Consider the following 23,367-nt stretch of genomic DNA (forward strand, 5'->3'; position numbering starts at 1 on the left):
GTTTTTGGGGAGGGTGACCTGTGCTAAATGTCTCCTCTCTGTGGTCAAGTTTTCCTCAAGATTTTCCACCTTTTCTTTTTCTTACTCTATTGGGTCCTTAATGGTTTTTACCTGAGAATCCATTTTAATAGGTTTCCATTGTTGATCAGCCATTTACTGTTGAAGTTTACTAAGATCGCTATGGAATCAACTTTATTCTTTGGAGTCTCATGGAAACAGAATCCTAACACTCCATTCATCCAGCCCAGTGCTATGCTTCCAGCAGCCGTTAGGACTCTACTACAGAGATCTTCACTAAAACCCTTAACCTTAGCCTCAGCTTTGGGAAGTTTTTCAAATGCCCTGGATTAGCTTAAGTTATTAAGGACCTGCCGTTTATGTTAACCTTTTACAAATCTATTTATATTTAGCCAATATGACCCCTTAGACTAATAAATGAATTTCACTCTGTATGAAGTTGTACTTTTTATTTGTCCTAATCCTATCTTATAATATTCTGGAATTTGCTAAACAAAGCTGTCTTAGTCCAATTCTTATATATTTTATAGGCATTGGTCATATTATCTTTCAAACTAAGTATTTTGTATTTTTTTATTCCCACCTTCCTGCCCCTAGCATGAAGTTTTTTTTTTTTTTTTTTTGATGAGGAAGATTGGCCCTGAGCTACCATCTGTGCCAGTCTTCCTCCATTTTGTGTATGGGATGCTGCCACAGCATGGCTCAAGGAGCGGTGTGTAAGTCTGGGCCCAGGATCTGAACCCGTGAACCCAGAGCACACAAACTTAACCACTATGCCACGAGGCCGGCCCCAAGCATGAAGATTTTGATATTGTGTGTGGGTATGAGTGTGGATGTGTGGTAGTTTAGTAGACTAGAAATGGAAGAGTTCAACCAAAGAAAAGAGAAAGGAATAAGTTACGTTAGTTGAAGAGATAACAGTGTCTGTGATCCATACATTGATTTTTGCCTGAGTTCTTTGCAGCCAGAGCAGAAATCAAAGCATGTTAAATTTTATAACTTTGTTAGAGGGAAGAAACCTGCCAATTCCTCAGGCGAAGCCAAGTTTTTTCTGGCACTAAATGCAAAAGGACACTTCGTATTCAGGCCCTTACGTAGGAAACATAGGAAAATGACACATAGATGATTTCCTTCTTAATAACATCACAGCAAAGACAAGATTTGAAGGAAGAGAGAGGATGGAAAAAAAAGGCATTTGTATTAATTGCATGCCTACAATGTGGTAGACCAGTTGTTCTAAGGTCCTGGGGACATAGACTTTGAATCTGCTGCAATCTCTGGACTCTCCAACGGGCAAAATGTATGGATATATTCTCATAATTTCATAGGGACCTCTCGGGCCTCTGTTTGGTTTTCCATGTGGTTAATTTCTTACGACAGCTCAACATAGTAGTTAATGTCTGTTTTTACATCTGAGCAAGCAGAGCTGGGATAAAGGGATGTCCACATAATTACTGTGACAAAAGTGGCCTGGATGAACAGCATCTTGGGCCTCAGTTTTCATGTGGAAAGGATCTTAGTTATCCTTAATTATAACAATGTTTCTTTCTCGGGCTACCTTTGTTCCTCACTGTATTTATACCACTGAGAAGATGGTAACAGGAAGCTCACACGGCTCTAGAAGTGAGCGGTCTGTGTCAAGAGCACTGTTGCTGGCTCCTGTGCCCATCCTCAGCAAGTGTGGCACTTGGGATTTTTTGGGTCATCGTGGCAGTTGATTCTTTGAAGCTGTCGACTCTGTATTTGTTAATTAGTATTTGGGTCATTCTCCCTTATGCTTGTCAAAGTGAAACCCACTGGCACTTTTTCCTTCCCATTTCTGTAGTTCTAAGAAAACGCTCTGAATCTATTGCTTCTTCACTTAGTATTTTATTATTCAAAAAGCTAAGGGATGGGCGCTGGCCAGGTGGCGCAAGCAGTTAAGTGCGCACGCTCTGTTGTGGCGGCCCGGGGTTCGCCGGTTCGGATCCTGGGTGCGCAACGACACACCGCTTGTCAGGCCATGCTGTGGCGGAGTCCCATATAAAGTGGAGGAAAATGGGCACAGATGTTAGCCCAGGGCCAGTCTTCCTCAGCAAAAAGAGGAGGATTGGCTGATGTTAGCTCAGGGCCGATCTTCCTCACAAAAAGAAAAAAAGCTAAGGGATGTCAGGAAAGATCAGAAGGGGGCACAAAGTGGGTGATATGTATGTTCACTAACTGATTGTGGCGATGGTTTCACAGGCGTCTACATATGTCAAAGCTTATCAAATAGTACACTTTATGTATAATTTATAATGTGTCAACTATAACTCAAAAAAAAAAAACTTTCCAAAAACTGAACTCCTTGGGGGCAGGGCTCATTTTTTTCTCTTGGTAGTCTTAGTATTTGACATAGTAAATCTTAATTTGGGGAGAATTGAAAGCTTAGGAATTTCGCTGTGCCTCTGCTATTTCTGATCAAAGATCGCATATTTTATTTTATTTATGTATTTATTTTTTTCTTGTGTGGAAGATTGGCCCTAAGCTACCATCTGCTGCCAATCTTCCTCTACTTTGTATATGGGATGCCCCCACAGTATGGCTTGATGAGCGGTGTGTAGGTCCACACCCGGGATCTGAACCTGCCAACTCTGGGCCGCTGAAGCAGAGTGTGTGAACTTAACCACTATGCCACCTGGCTGGCCCCAAAGATCATATATTTTAAATAGTTCTTCCATGTGTGTGTGTGGGCACGTGCACATAGAGGTGAAAAGAATTCTTTAATTATCTAAGGAAGGTCTGTTTTTTTCTTTTTGTTTTGAGAAAATTTGGAATAGAATGTGCATACTAGATCAATTCTGGAATTTAAACATTTTGCTCAACTTCATATTCATGATGACTGTTCTCTTACTGCAGACTCTCTTGCCCAATACCTCAGGAACAGGCACTGACAAAGGACTGGTTTTCACTCTTAGACCAGAGCACAGTGTGTGCACGTGGTACTTGGAGACCTTAGATGCTGAGCCTGTGCAAAACGTGGCCATCCCACTCTCCTACTCAGAAAGAGGTAACCTTTCTGTCTTTGGCTCCCTATTACCCTCCAGCATGTGGGACTTGTTCATGAAAATTTAGGGAAAACTATAATCCTATTGAAAGTCTTTATTACAAGTACAATTTATTGCATCGGAAAGGTTTTAATGGCACGGGAGCCAGAGAATTAGCATGATGATTGAAAGCCCAGGTAGGGACTAGGAGAATACGTTTATTCATTCAAAAAACATTTAAGAAGTTCTTGGAGAAGCATAACAGAAAGGCAAGACACGGTTGTTAACATTTTAGATGGTTATTCTAGGCAGAGGAAGCAATAAGCTTCACGTCATGAAGGGATGGAACAAGAATGGAGTATTTGGAGAATGGCAGTAGTGGGTGGCTGGAGCCAGAGTATGAAGTGCCTTGTATACACTTTGAGGTTTGCACTCTATTCTGAGGCTGGATCTGAGGAAGCATAGGGAGTTTTTAAGCAGAGGAATAATGTGAAGCATTTCATCTCTTAGAAAGTTAACTCTAGAAGCAGTGTGGGCAGTGGATTGGAGAGGGTATAGCAGACTCAGGACTCAGTGCACAATTGAGGGCTCCAAGTGAGAAATGACGATCTGAACAGAGGCCACAGGAGGGGGCATGGAGAAGAGGGGCTGGATTTGAGATGTTTGTAAGGTAGAATTGATAAGACACTATGACCAGTGGCACTGGATTATAATGGGGGAGAATAGGCTGCCCATTTGGGTAGCTGGAAGACAGTGATGCAAAATAGGCATAGAGAGGGGCCGGCCTGGTGGCGTAGTGATTAAGTTTGTGCGCTCCACTTCGGCGGCCCAGGGTTCACAGGTTCAGATCCCAGGTGTGGACCTACGCACCACTTATCAACCATGCCATGGCAGGCGTCCCACATATAAAGTAGAGGAAGATGGGCACAGGTGTTAGCCCAGGGCCAATCATCCTCAGTAAAAAGAAGAGGATTGCCAACAGATGTTAGCTCAGGGCTAATCTTCCTCACCAAAAAAAAAAAAAAATAGACGTAGAGATAGGGTTGTTGTGGTGCTGGATGGTTTGGGGGTTTGGGATGGGCTAGATGGTGACTTCAGTTTGGGACACAGTGAATCTGAGATGCTTGTAGGACATCTGGATGGAAATGCATAGTAGGCAGTTTAAAATCAGGGCCTGGAGTGGAGAGGTAAGATTAGATAGCCGACTAAATAGCTGTTAGTAAAAGCCCCGAAGTGAGTGAGATTCTTCAGACGTGCTTAGAGATCAGTCGTGCTTAGAAATAACAGCGGATACTTTCCTAGTACCTCCCACAGTCCAGCCACTCTTTTTGGGGAATGCCAACTGCTGAGGAACAAGCACAAGAGTAAGGGGTAGTTGGGGAGGTCACAGAAGAGCCTGGAGGTTCTGCCTAAGTGAGGGGTGGTAAACTGCATTGCAGAGAGGTCAACAGAAGGGACTGAAAGTGTCCATGTGATAGCACAATTAAGAGTCAGTGGTGAGGGCCGGCCCCGTGGCTTGGCGGTTAAGTGCGCGTGCTCTGCTACTGGCGGCCCGGGTTCGGATCCCGGGCACGCACCGACGCACTGCTTCTCTGGCCATGCTGAGGCCGAGTCCCACATACAGCAACTAGAAGGATGTGCAACTATGACATACAACTATCTACTGGGGCTTTGGGGAGAAAAAGGGGAAAAAAAAAAAAAGGAGGAGGATTGGCAATAGATGTTAGCTCAGAGCTGGTCTTCCTCAGCAAAAAGAGGAGGATTAGCATGGATGTTAGCTCAGGGCTGATCTTCCAGACAAAAAAAAAAAAAAAAAAAGAAAGAGTTAGTGGTGGCCTTTAATGAGAGTCATTTAAGGGACACAATGGGAATGAAAACTAGATTACGGTGATTGAGGCATGAAAGTGAAGTGAGAACGTTTAGACTGCTCACAGTTTGGTGGTAAGGGGAAGGAGAGGGAGCGATAGCTAGGAAAGGAAACAGAATCCAAAAAGTGACTGGAGTTGAGGAAAGAACACAGAATCTGTAGCAAAAGGGTAATTACCTGATTAAAAAACCCGTAGGCTTCAAGCTTCCATCAAGGACAGCATAGAAAGAAAAATTATGAACATTGGAGCTTCAGTTACAATATGTATCATTTTCTCAGGTGTGGTAAATATTTGTAAATGCAGGAAAAGAGCATGAAAGAAGAGCACAGACTTTTGAGGAAGATTCCACACAATTTTGAAACATATATGCACAGTGGGTATCTCCATTCCAAATCTGGCCAGGGGAGGCCAACCACCACTAGAATTCCAACAATTTATGGAAACCAAGACCCAGCTATGGGAATGATTGGATGAGTGTATGAAGTTGAGATCTTTTACATCTTTAAATTGGTTTACCTTGTTCTGTCTTATCTCACCCTCTTTACTTGAGTCCGCCATATATAGTTCTTCATATGGAGTTGAACTTGTGTTGAGTGACTTGAAGTTTTGTCATGCTTAAAAGTCACCAATAAGATTCCTAAGAAAAGAAGAGCTGTTTTAGCCACATTATTAATATAAATTAAATACCCAAAATTTATTTTGTGCTTAATTAAATATCCAAATGCTATTCCCGTACTTGGTCTTGGGGTTCTAGAGGTATTTTATTTTTACTCTTTTCTATAGACACAAAGACTTGTCCAGCAGTGAGGATCACACCATCTTTCTCCCTCTTGAAAGAAGCATGTGAAAAGTGGACACTCCTTTCTCTGTTACCCACAGAGTTCCTTTTTTCTTTGGCAGTGTTTTTTCTCTCTGTCCTTTGGTTCTTAAGCTCTTTTGTGGGGTCATGGACTCCAAAAATCTAATAAAAACTTCTCTCCCTAGGACATGCACCAATTCAACATTTTGGCATACAATTTTAGAGTGTTCATGAAGCCCCTGAAATCCATTCTTGGACCCCAGCTTAAGAATCTCTGTCTCTTCTGATCTTGTCACTCTAGATCAGAGGTTGGCAAACCACAGACCATGAACCAAATCCAGCCTGCTGCCTGTTTTGTACATCAAGTCTTGTTAGAACACAGCTATGCCCATTTGCTTATGTACTGTCTATAGTCGCTTTCCTGCCATGAGGACAGGGTTGAAGAGTGGCTACAGAGACCATCAGTCCTGCAAGGCCTAAAGTATTCACTGTCTGGCCCTTTACAGAAAAGGTTTGCTGACCCCTGTTCTAGAGCCCTTACCCTCAGTGAACATTACCCTCTTTAACCTCTGTTCATGAGGTTGAATAGTAAACTAGAAGCTCTGTATTTCTTTAACTTCTATATGGGAAGTTCTTGTAAGAGCAGAGTTCTGTTTTTCTGAGTATGATTTAAATATATAAGAATTCTCTGTTGAGTAACTTCCTTATTTTTCACTCAGATCCTATCCCTGGAGGCTGTAATTTGGAGTTTGATTTAGATATCGATCCCAATATCTACTTGGAGTATAATTTCTTTGAAACAACTGTCAAATTTGCCCCAGCAAACCTAGGCTATGCGAGGTATGTCTGTCTCCCGTCTCCTAAAACAACCTTTAGGACGTGCATGATTGCTGTTGTGTAGATTCAGGGAACTCTCTCAAAATCCATAGTTCTCTTTAGTAAAATTGAATGGTTTAATTTTTTTTTTGGAGTGGAAGTAACTTAAACATTGTTACTAATACTTTTTTTTTTTGGTGAGGAAGATCAGCCCTGAGCTAACATCCATGCCAATCCTCCTCTTTTTGCTGAGGAAGACTGGCCCTGGGTTAACATCCGTGCCCATCTTCCTCCACTTTATGTGGGACGCCGCCACAGCATGGCCTGACAAGCGGTGCGTCGGTGCATGCGCGCGGGATCCAAACCCTGGGCCGCCAGCAGTGCAGCGCGCACACTTAACCGCTACCCCATGGGGCCGGCCCCTGTTACTAATACTTGAGCTGTCATTTACAGTTAATATCGTCCCCGTCCATTCTTTTAAAGAGCCAGATGTTGAGTCTTTATTATGAGCTTAGAAGTACTTCTTGATTTCTGTAAGGAGTTTTAAATATAGAAAGCATTCTGGACCCATGAAACACCCTAATATTTTTGTAAAGATTTTATTATTTTAATTAAAACTCTACCTTAGTTTCTACTTTAATAGTAATGATAGCTAACATTTGAGTAACATTTGAATGCTCCTTATGCATTATCTACCATGCTGAGTGCTGTATGTTCTTTGTCCTTTAATCCTAACAATTTTATGAAGAAGGGGCAATTGTTTTCATTTTACAGAGAGGTTCCCTAAGGGTTACTGAGATTAAGTGACTTGCCCGCAGATGCACAGCTCACAAATGGTGAAGCTGGCATTTGACTCGAGGCCTGGCTGACATCTGGTTATTTAATCATACTGCCTGTCAGTGTGTTGCTTTTATCGTAATACCAAAATGGGAATCGTTGTTGCAGAAGTCTGCAATTTGAGCTTTCGGTGCCTCTTTATAGATGGGACTTGTATCGCAAGAGATTGATACTCAGTTTTGTTGTTGACTCTAGAGGCACACGTGCTCTGCCATGTGACATCGGGACGGGCCAGGACTCGAGGTGGAGGTTGCAGTATGAGGTCTATCAGTATTTCCTGCCCGAGAAGGACCTCACTGAAGAGGGCTTGCTACAGCATCTGCAGAGGATGGCCGAGGTGCCTCAGGTGCTGGCCAATGCTATCAAGGTAAATCGAATTCTCGTGGGTCGTGTGGCCAGGTTGTGACATCTTTGTGACAGTTGAGAAGGGGAGAAGCTCCCAGGAGCTTCTTTCTTTGCTGTTTTCTTGGTCTTTCTGGGATTATCACTTTAATTTCTTTTATTTCATTGTCATCTTGGGAGTCTTTGCTAGTGAAACCCCAAAGTAATTTTGGCCTTTGAAGAGATGCATGTAAATTATGTTGCGTTTTAGTCGCAGACACATATTATCACCTGGTAATCTTGAGATATGGATGGAAGTCAGTGGTAATTTTCCATATACTCTCATAACTATTAGATAAACACTTTTGGCAAGTATAAAGGTTATAGTGTTTTGAGAAAAAATAATCAGAAACTGTTTAAGGATATACTCATTGGCATTAATATTTAAACCCAAACTCAAAGTCTCTAACTTGGAGCAAAACTTTTCTCTGAGCTTTTGAACCCTTGTAAATCCTTGCTGCTCCACATGGGGGCTGTGGGCCAGCAGCATTGGCATCACCTGGGAGTTTGTTAGAGTTGCGGACTCTTAGGCTCCACCCAGATCTACTGAATCAGAATTTGCATTTTACGAGATCTGCAGGTGATTCCTGTGCACATTAAAATTTGAGACTCAGGGCCGGCCCGGTGGCTTAGTGGTTAAGTGCGCGCGCTCCGCTGCTGGCGGCCCGGGTTCGGATCCCGGCTGCACACTGCCGCACCACTTCTCCTGCCATGCTGAGGCCGCGTCCCACATACAGCAACTAGAAGGATGTGCAGCTATGACGTACAACTGTCTACTGGGGCTTTGGGGGGGAAAGAAAAGAGGAGGATTGGCAATAGATGTTAGCTCAGAGCCGGTCTTCCTCAGCAAAAAGAGGAGGATTAGCATGGATGTTAGCTCAGGGCTGATCTTCCTCACAAAAAAAATTTGAGACTCAACTGCTGTAGATTATTTTTGTAGAGGGCAAGATTTTATCTTTGTGTCTTGAAAGGTGCCTGTGCAGTCTAATTACAAGGTCACCCTTCGTTCTAATGGTTGATGAGTAGAGTTTTTCTAGACTGCTCTGATTCTTCCCAGAAGGTTGATAGATCACCAGATTATGTAGAAAGAAAGGATTGAAAACATATATGATTAGCCTAGGGGCACAGTCTGTCACAGAGCAGGGTCTCATTTTGTTGCTGTGTCACCTAAGATGTCATTGCCCCATGCTAAGAGGGGGAGCCTTATACAAGAAAACTCATTGTGCTTTTTCACAAATTAGGAAGCTCTGTCAGAAAAGGTTATCAGCTGCCTTTTTATTTTTTTTTATTTTATTTTATTTTTTTTTATTTTTCCCCTAAAGCCCCAGGTGATAGTTGTATGTCATAGTTGCACATTCTTCTAGTTGCTGTATGTGGGACGCGGCCTCAGCATGGCCGGAGAAGCAGTGCGTCCGTGCGTGCCCGGGATCCGAACCCGGGCCGCCTGCATCAGAGCGCACGCACTTAACGCTAAGCCACGGGGCCGGCCCATCACTGCCTTTTTAGATGGGAAATTTTCAAGACCATTTTTATTCTCATGATGAATGTAAGATCTCATATAACAGGGTCTCTTTAGGTTACTTTTTAAACTTTTAGTTAAGAGTTAGAATATTGTGTGCCAGAAGGCAAGGAAACTCTCAATGACTAATGAGGGCAGGTCAAAAAGACTCTAGAGCCTATTTGAAGAGGCTCGCACTGGCCCACTTTGGGACAATTCATAGTCATTAAAAAGAATAATGATTGATTGTAAGTCTTGAATAAATAAAAACAAGTCTATACTGAAACTAAAAAAGAAAAAACTCCTCATTCGCTACCATTGGAAGTGACTCTTATACCAAATTAGTCTGAAAATTGGTAAAGGGAAGGAATTTGCCCTGCCTTTTTTAAAGATTATAGTGTTTTGAAAACTATAGATAGTGTTTTGAGAACACTATAATGTCTTATAAAAGAGGAACTGTAATTCGTCTCCAGTTGATGAGAGAAAGCTATTCTTCACAGAAGAATGCCAGCTAATAAATGTAGAAGGAATAATAGAATTAGAAGATCACCATTTTGTGGCCCTCAATGAAATAATTCAGGCAAGGATCATCAGATGAAAGATTGTGGGGGGGACAGGATATTCCCAGGATGCCCAAATAGCATCCTCAGATTAATTCTAATTGCAAAGGGAAAACTACTTTTAGAGTGGAGTGATCTGATGGTCTCCACCTTATGCGTGTGGTCAAAGTTAGCTTTACTGATGGTGGGTCACCCTGCATTATGTGCTCATGTGAATGCAGTCTGATATAACCGCCATCACCTATGGAGTATTCTAGCAAAACATGTTTAACTTGAATTCAGTCCTATTTCCCTACAGGAAATAACAGGGATAAAAGTACAATTTAGGCACCTTGAACACAACCTGATAAATCCAGACTGTGGAATATTCTGTAAAACAACTGCCCTTAATCTGTTCAGAAGTCATTGGGTGGGTGGGAGAGGGTGTTGGGAAGGACTGTTCTAGATTAAAGAGATTGGAGATAAACACCGCGCGTGAAACTTGGTTGGATCTTGGTTAAGTGGGAGAAAAGCTATAAAAGATATTTTGGAAAATCTGAATATGGGCTGTGTATTAGGTGGTAAGAAATTATTAATTTTCTGAGGTGAGCTAAGGTATTGAGGGTATATAGGAGAATATACTTATACTTAGTACCTTGGTACTCGAAGTGTGGTAGATGAGCGCATATCATTGGCATCGCCTGAGAGACTGTTAGAAAAGCAGAATCTCAGGTACGTCCTCTGGCCGACAGAATCAGGGTCTGAATTTTAACAAGCTCTGCCAGTGATTCATAAGCACGTTAAGTTTGAAAAACACTGTTTTACGACATGCATGCTGAGGTATTTAGAAGTGAAATGTCGTGATTTTCTGTAACTTACTTAAAAATGGTTTAGCAGGAAAAATAGAGGGGGTGGGGAGAAGGAGGGAGGGATAGAAAAGCAAATATGGTGACTTACTAACAATTGTTGAATCTAAGTGGTGGTATGTAGCTTATTCATTGTATTATTCTTTCAACATCTAAGGTTGAACGTGTCCTAATAGAAACTTGGGAGAGTAGGAGGTCGTGTTAATGTTTTGTTGAACTTGAGCAATCCTTTGTCCAGAAAACATGTTTTCGAAGGCTAAGTAATATTTTTAAACAGCAGAAGTCTTCTAAGAGGCGAATAATTATTTACCTCTGAAACTCATTTAATTTTCTCACTTCTATTAGTAGGAACAAATCTGTGTATTATGGCTATATAGGGCTTTTTCTTCTCCTATTATCTGCGTCATCTATCTAAAAACAACCTTTAAAGGGGAATTTTTGCAGTTAAGGACTACTGCATACCAGAACTATATGTAATGTTTTCTTATTTCAGAGCCTGTTAGACAAAAATAGGCGGATCCTCTCTTTGAGATGTTAACAGACTTTGTCTACATCAGCTCTATAGCTAGTAGTAATGGCAAACATTTTTTGAACATTTACTCTGTGCCAGGCATTGTGCTAAGATTAGTGAGCAAGATAAATAAGATTCCTGCCCTTAGGTTGTTTATAATCTAGCAAATGCGAAATTTTTTTTTTGCTTTATCCTAACTAGCATTGACATGTGATTTATATCGTATTTTACTTAAATTATTAACATTTAACACTATACAAAAACTTTAGAAGCATTTTGTGTAAGAGCTTGTTTATATTAGTACATATAAACTGTGTAGGACAGCTTTTGACAAAGCTAAATGGGTTGGTGTATATTTTAAACAGGAATTATAATTTAGGGGCCGGCCCCGTGGCTTAGCTGTTAAGTGCGCACGCTCTGCTACTGGTGGCCCAGGTTCGGATCCCAGGCGCACAGCAACACACAGCTTGTCCAGCCATGCTGAGGCGGCGTCCCACATACAGCAACTAGAAGGCTGTGCAACTATGACATACAACTATCTACTGGGGCTTTGGGGAGAAAAAGGGGAAAAAAAAAAAAAAGAATTATAATTTAATATTACGATTTAATATCACGTGTAGGTGATATTAGAATATATAATAGAATAGCTTTTGGTTTTTTGGTAATCTAAACACTAATCACGCATTATTTTTGGCTTCAGGTGGCTACCCTAACAGCTAATGACAAGACAAGTGTTTCCTTCTCTTCCCTTCGGGGACAAGGTGTCATTTACAATGTCATTGTTTGGGACCCATATCTAAATACGTCTGCTGCTTATGTGCCTGCTCACACGTATGCTTGCAGCTTTGAGGCAGTGGAGGGTAATTGTTCTTCCCTTGGTGAGTATATGGATTTAAACTTTGAAAGTTCTTCTTTGGCTTTTGCAGATCTCTGTCAGCTAATACAGAACTTGAGACTGTTAAAAAATGCTTTTCTGTGGTCTTCGTTCCTTCAACAAATGCCTTTTGAGCCCCAACAGTATTCCGCTCTCTGTTCTAGGCACTAGGATACAGCAGGGAACAAAACTGACAAAATATCTGCCCTCCTGGAGCTTCTGTTTTGGTGGGGGAGATGCAATAGACAAGATAGATTTGTAGAATATATGATATGTGAGAAAGTGGTGAGTGCTAACAAGCAAAACTTAAGTAGGAAAGGGAGCTAACAAGTGGCGGTGAGAGAAGAATTTAGATAGCATGGCCAGGGAAGTCCTTGCTGGGAAGGTAACATTTGAGTCGAGATCAGAGGCGAGGCAGGGAGCCATGCACGTGTCTGGGGGAGCTGGGAGCCCCCCTGCTGTATTTGAAGTACTGCAGGGAGAACAGTGGCTGGAGGAGACTGAGGAAGGCGAGAGATGCGGGGGCAGACAGCTCATAGGTGGCCTTGTAGGTCATAGTGTGGGCGTTAGCTTTTATTGGGAGTGAAATGGAAAGGCATTGGAGGGTTTGATCAAATAGCGCCACGATCTGACTTATATTTTAATCGAATCACTCTGACTGCTTTTTTGAGAAAAGACAAGGGTAAGAGCAGAAACAGGGAGATTGATGAGGAGGCCATTGTAGTAATCCAAGTGAGAGATGAGGGTGGTTTAGGTAGAATGCTGGCAGTGGAGGTGTTGCAAGATCATTCGCTTTGTGTGGGTGTTTAATGTTTTACTTTGAAATAGTTTCACAGAAAAGATGCAAAAATAGTACAGAGAATTTCTGCATAATCTTCACCCAGATTCCTCAAATGTTAGTTAACATATTATGCTGTGTGCTTTTTATTCTCTCTTTCTCTCTCTTGCTATAGCTATATATATATATATACATAATACTCTTTTTTTCTTTGAACCATTTGAGAGTAAGTTGCAGACATAAAGACCTTTTTGCCCTTAAATAATTCTGTTTATTTCCTTACATAACTGTAGTAAAATTATCAAAATCACAAAGTTAACATTGATACAGTACTATTGTTTAATCTACAGATATGATTAAATTTCACTAGTTATTCCATTAATGTCTTTTTTTTTTTTTTTTTTTGAGAAAGATTGGCCCTGAGCTAACATCTGTTGCCAATCTTCCTCTATTTTGTAGGTGAGCCACCATCACAGCATGGCCACTGATAGCTGAGTTGTGTAGGTCTGCTCCTGGGAACCAAACTTGTGCTGCTGAAGCGGAGTCCCCAGAGTCTAATCACTAGGCCACCGGGGCTGGCCCATTAATGTCATTTATGAGCAAAATAAAATTTTGTTCTTATTCAGGGTACACTTCAGGATCACACATTGCAATCTGTTTCTGTCTTTTAAGACCTTGACTTTTTGAGGCGGACAGGCTATTTATTTTTTTAGAATGTCCTCAATTTGAGTTTGTCTGATGTTTCCTCATGGTTAAATTCAGATTATACATTTTTGGCAGATACAAAAGAGATGATCTGGTGTCCTTCTCGGGAGGCACCTGATAGTATGTATCTATTTGTCCCATTACTGGCGGTAGTAACCTTGGTTCCTTGGTCAGTGGTGTCTGCCAGCTTTCTCCATTGTAAAGTAACTATTTTTCCCTTTAAGTATCTTTTGGGGAGACATTTTGAGTCCTCTTCTCAAACTCTCACTTGTTAGTTTTTAGCCTGCAGTGATCTTTGCCTGAAACATTTATTATTAGGTGGTTGCCAAATGGCATTTTTCTAATTTTATCATTCCTTTTATGTTTATTAGTTGGCATTACTACTGTAAGGAAGAGTTTTCCCTTCTCTCCTATTTATTTAGTCGTGTATTTATTTATATAGATGAACCCCTGGATTCTTATTTAATTCTCTTGATTATAATCCATCACTATCATTATATTTTCATGTTCAGATTGTCTCAGATTTGGCCAATGAGTAGCTGCTTATATTTTGAAATAGAGCCAACAGTATTTGCTGGTGGCTTGGATGAGGGGTTTGAGAAAAAGGGGCGTAAATGATGATGCTGTTTTTGGCCTTAGCAACTCGAGAGGTAGAGCTGCCGTTCACTGAGGTGGAAGAGACTGTCAGCAGAGCAGGTTTGGGAGGACATTTCAAGAGTTCGGTTTTGGATATGTTCAGTTTAAGAACCCTGGTTAGCATTCCAACAGAGGTGTTGAATTAATAGCTGATTATGTATAGACTGGAATTCAAGGGAGAGGTCGGGGCTGGAGGTTACCTTGGAAATCATCAGATTAAATAGATGGCATTTAAGGCTGTGGACTGGATGGCATCACCTGTGGAGTGAATGTGTAGAAAAGGAAGGAGGTCTAAGCACGGAGCCGTGGGTGCTCCAGTGTTTAGAGGTCAGGAAATTGAGGATTCCACCAAGGAGACTGAGAAGGAGCAGCCAGAGTGGTGAAAGGAAAGTGATTGTTTTTGACGCTAAGGGGAGAAGGTGTTTAGAGGAAGAGAGAGTGATCAGCTGTGTCAAATGCTGCTGATAGGTCAGCTAAGAAAGAGTCTGAAAAATGACCGCTGGATTTAGCAACATGGAGGCCATTGGTGCCAGTGAGAGCCGGTTCAGGACAGCAGTAGGGTAAGAGCCTGACTGGAGTATGTTCAAGAATAAGTAGAAGGAAGGAAATTGAAGAGTTCAAATAGCTCTTTCAAGGAGTTTTTCTCTAAAGAATAAAGTCTGCCAGTTGTGTTGGAGCCAGGGATTAGGGTTCCTTCTCTGCTAGAGCTGTATCCCACCCAGTCTTCCACTGCCACGCTCAAGATCCTTGAGAGATACAATGCAAGAGACCCAGGCAGATGTAAGTTCTGTATTTTTGACTGATAGACTGAATCTTGTCTAGATTCCTCCATTCTCTTTCCCTTGAACCCTTTGCACCAGAGCGCCCCTAATCAGAAAGCCCCAGGGCTCTGTCTTTCCATGTTGGGCTGATCCTATTGTTCCTCCAACCCAAAGTTGAACCCTCCTGGTGATGGTGGTCCTATTGTTGCTTTCATTTTTAAGCTCGATGCACACAAGGATGCCTTTCCTGAGCTTGGAGTAGGGAGGATGTATCCACATTGACTTTTATTTTTTTTAAATTTTTTGTTTATTACAGTAACATTGGTTTATAACATTGTATAAGTTTCAGGTGTACATCATTATACTTCTATTTCTGCATAGATTACATCATGTTCACCACCCAAATATTAACTACAACCCATCACCACACACGTGCCAAATTATCCCTTTCGCCCTCCTCCCTCCCCCCTTCCCCTCTGGTAACCACCAATCCAATCTCTGTCTCTATGTGTTTGTTTGTTGTTGTTATTATCTACTACTTAATGAAGGAAATCATACGGTATTTGACCTTCTCCCTCTGACTTATTTCACTTTGCATAATACCCTTAATGTCCATCCATGTTGTCACAAATGGCTGGATTTCATCGTTTCTTATGGCTGAGTAGTATTCCATTGTGTATGTATACCACATCTTGACTTTTAATTAAAACCTTGACCTGTGCATCATAACCTATAGCAGTGCTGTGATGATTAAAGACACTCTAAATTTTGGCTCTCTTCTGTCTTCCCATTCCTTTCGCCCCTTTGTCTTCATTGCCCCTGAAAGTGACTGCTTATTTCATCTCGTCTTGTCTCTAGATTCTACTTATGAAACCTGCTCTACTCTCTGGTTTTTCTTGTATAATTTTTTTCTCTCCTTTCCTGGTACTGTGTTAAGAGATTCTATTTAGTTCCTCCCTGCTATCTAATGTTGTGGTGGGTTTTCTGTGTGTGTCAGTTTTTATTGGGTTGGAAGACCTTGCTATCTTGGTGATTGTACCTGCTGGAAACTTCCACTAGATTTTCATTTGAAGAAAATCATCTCGGCGAACTTCATGTTTTTGTTATCAAGATTGAATTGTAGAACAACAATCAACCACAGAAATAAGCAGAATGCGGTGTTTTATCTTTTGTTTCCTCTTCCTTTTGGGCTCTTCATTCTCAGAAAAGCTGGTATGTAGGTATATATTATGCCCTGCAAATTCTGGTCTTCTGTCTTGAGTTTCTTATTTAAATGTAGGTCTTCATGGTATCTCCATCTGAGCTATCTTAATTATTTTATGTGTTTTGATTTGTGGTCGATTTATAACATTTTTCACATGAGATTGTATAGGTGTTTTGGTTTTGTTTTTAATTCAGGGATTATTTTCTTGTGTTTATCTCAAAGGAGTCATGATGGTGGTGAATTTCGTGAGCAGATTTTTCTCTTCAGTAAGCCATATCTTTCAAATCATATTATTTATATTTCAGTTTGCGCCTATTAAGGATCATGGGTTTTGGGACTCTTTGGCATCATGAAGCGTATTGTGCTTTATTGTTAGTTATAATGCTACGTTTTTTTCCAAAGCAATGTGTGTAAAGATTGGTAGTAATTTGTTCATGTGTGACTTATAGTGTCATACATGTTCTTTTATTTTAATGTGAGTTTCAGTTAAAATTTTGTATTATGGAAGCATCAATGAACTTCCATGTACCAATTATCTGGCCTTAACCGTTTCGATTCATGGCCATTATCTTGTTTCACCTGAACACCCACCTGGATTTCTGCCTCCCTACCCTCTTTTATCACTGGATTTTTTTAAAACAAATTCCTGACCATCATTTTGCTCACAAAATTTCGGTATAAACATATATATATAAATCTTAAAGATAAGCACTGTTTTTAAAAAATATAGCCACAATGTCATCAACACAAATTTCACTTAAAAATATTGGAGATAATTCCTTAAGAGCATCAAATTAACAGCCAGTGTTTAATTTCCCCAGTCATCCCAATTGTTTTTCAGTTTGTTTTATTTGAATCAGGTTTGAGATGAGGTCTAGACGTTGTATTTAGTTGATGTGCCTTTTAAATCTCTTTTAATCCATAGTTGTCTCTCCCCCTCCCCTCCATTTTTCTTGCAGTTTATTGGTGAAGAAACAGAATTATTCGTTTTAGGCACACTCTCTCTCTCTCTCTCCTCCTTCCCCCCCACCCCCCCAAATATGTCAGGTAGCGCTGCATACCTCTATCCGGAGGCATCTATTGTCTGCTTCCTCTTTCTGTTATAGCAGCAGCCATTGATACTCATTGCCCACATAGAATAATTCATTAGGGGTGGTATGGGTATTTTAAAAATAAGTTTATAATATGTATGTATGGAATAAATTAGTGTCAGTTCACTTTGCTTTTTTCATGAAACTTTGTTCTATTAATTAAATACAAAGTATCAAGTTGGATGTATTATCCACTCAATTTTCATTATTTTTAGGAAGAGTCTCTACCAAAGTGTTCTTCACACTTTTTGCCCTGCTTGGTCTCTTCATTTGTTTCTTTGGACACAGATTCTGGAAAACAGGTATTATGTCTGATGTAGTTGCTATTTACGTGCCTCGTGGTGTTTTTTCTTAAATACTGCTCGGGAATTTATGAACTGTCGAGAGAGTAAGCAACTGCTTATCTCCACTATCTTCATAGATTTGTAGCTGGGTTCTTCTAGTAAAGGTTCTACCTAGTTGCTCTGCATTTTTATTTTTTCTCTTTTCTCAGTGATGGAGTGTGACCTCCTCTTATTAAGAGGGGAATAAAATTTGATTTGTGCAGCTAACTTCTTCAATTGCTAGATCGGCTAGTTGACTGAAGATAACTGAGGTTAGAAAGCAGGATGTCTATGTAAAAATATGTGTGGATTTTGGTGATGGTGATTGACATGTTTTCTCATAAATCAGGCTGCAGGGTTGCGGTGTACAGTGAGGTTGAAATATATGCTTAGTTCTGGGAAGTTCAGACAGCAAACAGGAACTTCACAATCTGCTCAGTGAAACCCAGTGTGGGGAGTAGAATATAAATTATGCTCACTGAAGTGATTTGAATTCTTTGGGCTGCCTTTTATATAACTAATGTTTGTAATTACTAAAAAAACCCTTACTTAGTTCGTTAACAAGGAGTATAACGGAGCATCAAGGGGAAAGAGAACATAATCCTGATCTCATAAAAACTCTTGCTTTAATAAATTGTATGGAATAGCAACTCCTTTTCCTCCATTAATATACTTTTTTTTTCTTGATTGAGAAGAGAATATTGTGAAGAATATTTAATTCCTCAAAGTGTAGAATGATTCTATAACAAAGAATTTAATTGTAGGTAAGGTCCAAAGATATTACTAGGTATTTTAATGGATGAAGACAATGGTTGATCCTAAACAGGACAGGATGAATTAAAAGAAGATATAAAAGTTAAATCTTGCTTTGGAGTATTTTGTTATATTTTTTGACCTTTCACATTTTATTTTTGTTCATGTAACGAATTAGAACTTAGTTTGTAATTTCAGATCAGACACAATAACAACAGTACTATTCTTGTTTTAAGTAGGAAGTATAAATATATTAAAATGAGCTATGAAATTAACAATTAGCAACAATTGAAATTGACCTATATACAGGAAAATGTGTCATGTAGTTAATACTTTAATATTGTCTCCATTTAATAATAATATTCCCAATGACTTCTAAATTTTTCCTTTCTTTTAGGTTATTATTTCTGAATGCCCTAATTCATAAATTCTGGGAGCTTAAGCATATATATGTAGATTAGATATTTACGTTGCATTGTAGAAAGAATGTGTAACCATAGCCTGTGTTGTTTTTTTTTTTTCTTTTCCTTGTGGTTTGCTACTAGAATTATTCTTCGTAGGCTTTATCTTCATGGGATTCTTCTTTTATGTACTGATTACAAGACTGACAACTATTAAGTATGATGGTAAGTGAAAATAATGTGGTTTGATTGGGTGGTCAGAAAGGAAGATGCTGTGTTTATATTCCACATTTCCTTCTACAGTTTGGCCGATATTGTGTGTGATATGCTAATTTGTGTGTAAAATAATGGGCCACCTAAACTCTAAACATCTTTTCTAAACTACTCATTCAGACCTCTCTTCTGGATTTTTAATCTGCACAGTGAATTCCTTGGTACTTAGGGAAATGAAGGGCCATATTGATTATAAAAATGTCCTTCCTCGTCACATTTAACAGAATGCTTATCACCCCTTCTTCCTCAGCCCCAATTTATAGGTTGTGCCAAGCCATGCCTGTCACTAGTCCTGGGAGATTTAGCTCCCTGGCTAGTTTCCATGTCTCAGACCAAGCGCTTCCTAGAGAGGGCCTCCCCATGCTGGTTTCATGGCACCACTGAAGAGCCCTCATGTCTGACCAACAGAAAGGCTAAGGCAGGCTCTGGTAATGATACTGTGTTTCTAAAGCATGGGGTCAGTTTATCTTCAAACAGTCAGTTTCATCATCAAACAGTTCATCTTCTCCCTTTGTGCAGTTCGTCTGATTCTGACAGCCATCACTGGAAGTGTTGGTGGGATTTTCTTGGTAGCTGCTTGGTGGCGCTTTGGAATCCTCGCGCTCTGCATGCTGTGTGTTGGACTAGTGCTGGGGTCCCTCGTCTCGTCAGTGACTCTCTTCACTCCACTGGGTAGGAGATGCGTAACTAATGTTTTGTGTGTTCAGTTCATTGTTTGAAAGACCTTAATCAGGGTCTCTTGGTACAAATACTGCCTCATCAGGGATTTGGGGCCTTCTGTAGAGTTCTAGAAATTTGCACTGATGATGTGGCGCTTTAGGGAGGGCCATTACAAATAGGAACCCCTCTTTGCTCAAAGGCACCCTGTACCAGAAGAATTTTAGAATGTTTTCTGTGGTAGCTTTGTACCTATTTGTTGTGATTATGAGTGTGTGTATGTTTCTGTTAGTTAGAATTAATGGAGGTAGGGCCGGCCCCATGGCTTAATGGTTAAGTGTGCGCGCTCTGATGCTGGCGGCCCGGGTTCGGATCCTGGGCGTGCACCGATGCACCGCTTCTCTGGCCATGCTGAGGCCGCGTCCCACATACAGCAACTAGAAGGATGTGCAGCTATGACATACAACTATCTACTGGGGCTTTGGGGGAAAAAATAAATAAATAAATAAAATTATAAAAAAAAAAACATTAATGGAGGTAAAGAGGATTCTTGACATATAGCAGAACAGTGGTTTTTGTTTTTTATTTTTTTGAATCTTGGAACTCTTTCTTTAGGTGACTCGTAAGCAGAAGCCCAATATATCCCACAGGTAAATTTGGCGCTGCTCCGATGGCTGCTGAGTTGGGGAACCTGGTGCTTTGTTCCCCGTCTTCTCTTGTACCTCTAACCTCCACTCCCACCCTTTGCCAAACACCAACTGTTCCTAAGGTACCTACTTGCAGTCATCCTAAGGTGGTAACACAGAGATGGTTCTGGGGATTTTTTTTTTTAAATAATTCAATTTCTGTCTATTTTTAAAACCTGGTTAACTTGTAAGTAAACTTTCTTTTGTAGGGAAGGAAAAAGTTTCCTTCTACCTTTCTAGGTTCTTTAGCTGGTCTAATTAAATTGACATACAACAAATTAATAGGAGAAAAACAAATTTAATTTTGTACTTACAGGAGCCCCATAAAAATGTGAGACCCAAAGTCAGTCAGGCAGTTGAGGCTTATATGGCATCCTATGCTTAGGAATGGAATAGGGGCCTGGGGCTTCAAAGGGGAAGAGTGCAATTCACAGAAAGATGGGAAGAGCAGATCTTTGGTAATCAGATGTTTGCCCTGCCATGCAGGTTAAGTCTTTCAGATAAGAAAGTTATCTCTGGTAATTGCTCTCTTTCTAGGTCAAGCTTCCTGTTTAAATTCTTTTAGGCAGTTAAGGGAGAGATAAAAGTTTTTCTGAATTTTCTGGGTCTTGGTTGCCTTCAGCTCAAAATAATCCACATGCCAAGTGGCACATTGCGGGGTGGCCTAGTCTGTTCCCCTTCACTTTGCAGTAGTATAATAACTTATATTTCTTGATTATTGTCAAAAATGCAAAAAAAAATAGTGTCTGTATTCCAGGGTACTGTAGTAGGCTATTTCTTTCTTGTGATAATGTTTAGTTCTTATATTAGAATATCAGATTAAAGTTGGTGGAAATGTTAGGTATAAGAATAGCTGTTGGGCCGGCCCCGTGGCTTAGCGGTTGAGTGCGTGCGCTCCGATGCTGGCAGCCCGGGTTCGGATCCTGGGCGTGCACCGACGCACCGCTTCTCCAGCCATGCAGAGGCCGCGTCCCACATACAGCAACTAGAAGGATGTGTAGCTATGACATACAACTATCTACCGGGGCTTTGGGGGAAAATAAATAAATAAATTAATTAATTAAAAAAAAAAAAAAAAAAGAATAGCTGTCTCTTGAGGCTGTCAACTCTTGAGAACACAGGATATAACAAGAGTGCAGTTGGCTCTCTAGAGACTTTTTTTAAGAGTGGAAAGAATGGACAACCTGTGTGTTTACTGACCAAGCTAAGGCCCTTTGTTCTTTTTTTTTTTTTTTTTTTTAATTTATTTATTTTTTTCCCCCAAAGCCCCAGTAGATAGTTGTATGTCATAGTTGCACAGCCTTCTAGTTGCTGTATATGGGACGCAGCCTCAGCATGGCTGGAGAAGCGGTGTGTCGGTGCGCGCCCAGGATCCGAACCCGGGCCGCCAGCAGCAGAGAGCGCGCACTTAACTGCTAAGCCACGGGTCGGCCCAAGACCCTTTGTTCTGATTGTGGCAAACCTATAGTAAAGTTCATTCCCACAGGCCCTCCTGCAATTAGCTTTTTATCTTGATGGTCTGATGCAAAGTAGCATTGTTTAGACTTGGCTAAATGACAGATTCACAGGGATGTTTGTTAAAAATGCAGATTCAGGGCCCTACTCTAGATGTGCTAAATCAAATACTACTTAGTGAGCTCCCTCCCTTTTTGTTAATGGTTGGCGGATGGGGGGCTGATAGGTTAGGGTGTTTAGTAGTTAATGTGTGTCCTTAGGAACTATCTCATTGCTCAAGGACAGTTAGGGTGAGTATCTCCTTAATGATAATGGGTGCAAATTCACATTTTTAAGCATTAAAATTTGACGAATATTTGGCTGACCTCTCAGATCTACTATTTTCACCTTGTTATGTGGCTGGCAAAGAGGTTATACCCTGAAACGGTCAGTCTTTACATGCCTGAATTGTAACTACTATTTTTAATCCATAGATTTGTTTTTTTAAGCCACATGTGTATTTTGTGAAGGTTAGTGTAGTTAAACTGGAGAATATAATCCATAAATTCACCTCACTGCAGCATGTTGCAATTCACTTTCTGAGACTGTGGGGTCCCAAGGTCAGATCCTCTTACCACGGAACTCCCACTCTTCCAGGATATAAGGGTCTCCAGATATAGGGCTATCTCCAAGTGGACTGAATAATCGTGCCAGTGTCAGAATTAAGTAATTGTCAGGCTTATATTCTTGCTGTTTAAACTTTATGTGCAAATAGGAGTTCTGATACATTCGTCCTGGGTCACCCCAAGGTGTGCTGCATTTTGGAGAAGGGTTTAGTAGGAGCAGACAAGTGGTTAGCTGCTGTCTTTCCTGTTGCATGAAGAAATCCCATCTTCCAGTATGCAGTGGCTAGGCAGGAAATGCATTGATGGTAAAAATCTGTTAAATGGATTTTGCTGCTTATATTGTGTGGGAGTTCATATGGTTGACTCTGAATGCTGTTTACTTGTATTTTTTACTTTGCAGTACAAAATCATGGAATCATAGAAATTTAGAGCTAGAAAGGATGATTTGGAGCTTGGAGATGAAGTGGTTCAATCTTCTCATTTTGTGAGTTAGGAAACTGTGGGCAAAGAGGGAGAATCCCCCTCTGCCCTTTCCCTTAAGGTTCTTATGGCTGGCCAAATAATTAACAAGACAGGTTAGCAGGAGAAAATAATACCAAGTTTAATAACATGTATACATGGGAGAAACTCAGAAATGAGCAGTTCGTCTCTCTGTCTAAGCTGCTTGCTTAAGTATTGCAGCTAAAGGCGAGGAAGGTGTTGGGGGTGGGTGGTGGTTTGGGATTTCAGAGGGAAAGAAGACAATTCACATGGAGATAGAAATGCAAACATTTGTCTGACAACTCTTTTCAGGGCCACCTATAGAGAATGTGGCCAGGGAGAGACAGAATTTTTGATAAGAGGGGCTTGGTGCCTTTCCTATTGTAACATCTATTTTGCATTATATTACAGCCATCATGATAATAACTCCTTCCTGAAACAGATCCTTTATTTTAAATTCTTTAGGCAGTTTGGGAGGGGAAACTCAAATGTTCTTCCTGAGTTTTCTGAGTCTTTATTGTCTTCAGCTCGAAATAATCTGCATAGC

General features: G+C 40.6%; 1 protein-coding gene across 3 annotated transcripts in view; it reads left to right on the plus strand.

The window, feature by feature from the left end:
- Window positions 1-23,367, plus strand: part of TM7SF3 (transmembrane 7 superfamily member 3) — a 39,875-nt gene that overhangs the window by 10,401 nt on the left and 6,107 nt on the right. The window contains exons 3-9 of one of the 3 annotated variants that reach the window (XM_004435470.3): window positions 2,896-3,046; window positions 6,410-6,530; window positions 7,539-7,710; window positions 11,839-12,016; window positions 17,403-17,489; window positions 18,809-18,889; window positions 19,457-19,609. In XM_004435470.3, the coding sequence (XP_004435527.1) occupies window positions 2,896-3,046; window positions 6,410-6,530; window positions 7,539-7,710; window positions 11,839-12,016; window positions 17,403-17,489; window positions 18,809-18,889; window positions 19,457-19,609 (943 nt within the window). The remainder of the gene's footprint in view (window positions 1-2,895; window positions 3,047-6,409; window positions 6,531-7,538; window positions 7,711-11,838; window positions 12,017-17,402; window positions 17,490-18,808; window positions 18,890-19,456; window positions 19,610-23,367) is intronic. The other 2 variants (XM_087442651.1, XM_014791385.2) reach the window with 2 other exon arrangements.

The sequence above is a fragment of the Ceratotherium simum genome, chromosome 17, assembly GCF_057802395.1.
Source record: "Ceratotherium simum simum isolate JZ-2026a chromosome 17, ASM5780239v1, whole genome shotgun sequence".
NCBI classification, from domain to species: Eukaryota; Metazoa; Chordata; class Mammalia; order Perissodactyla; family Rhinocerotidae; genus Ceratotherium; species Ceratotherium simum.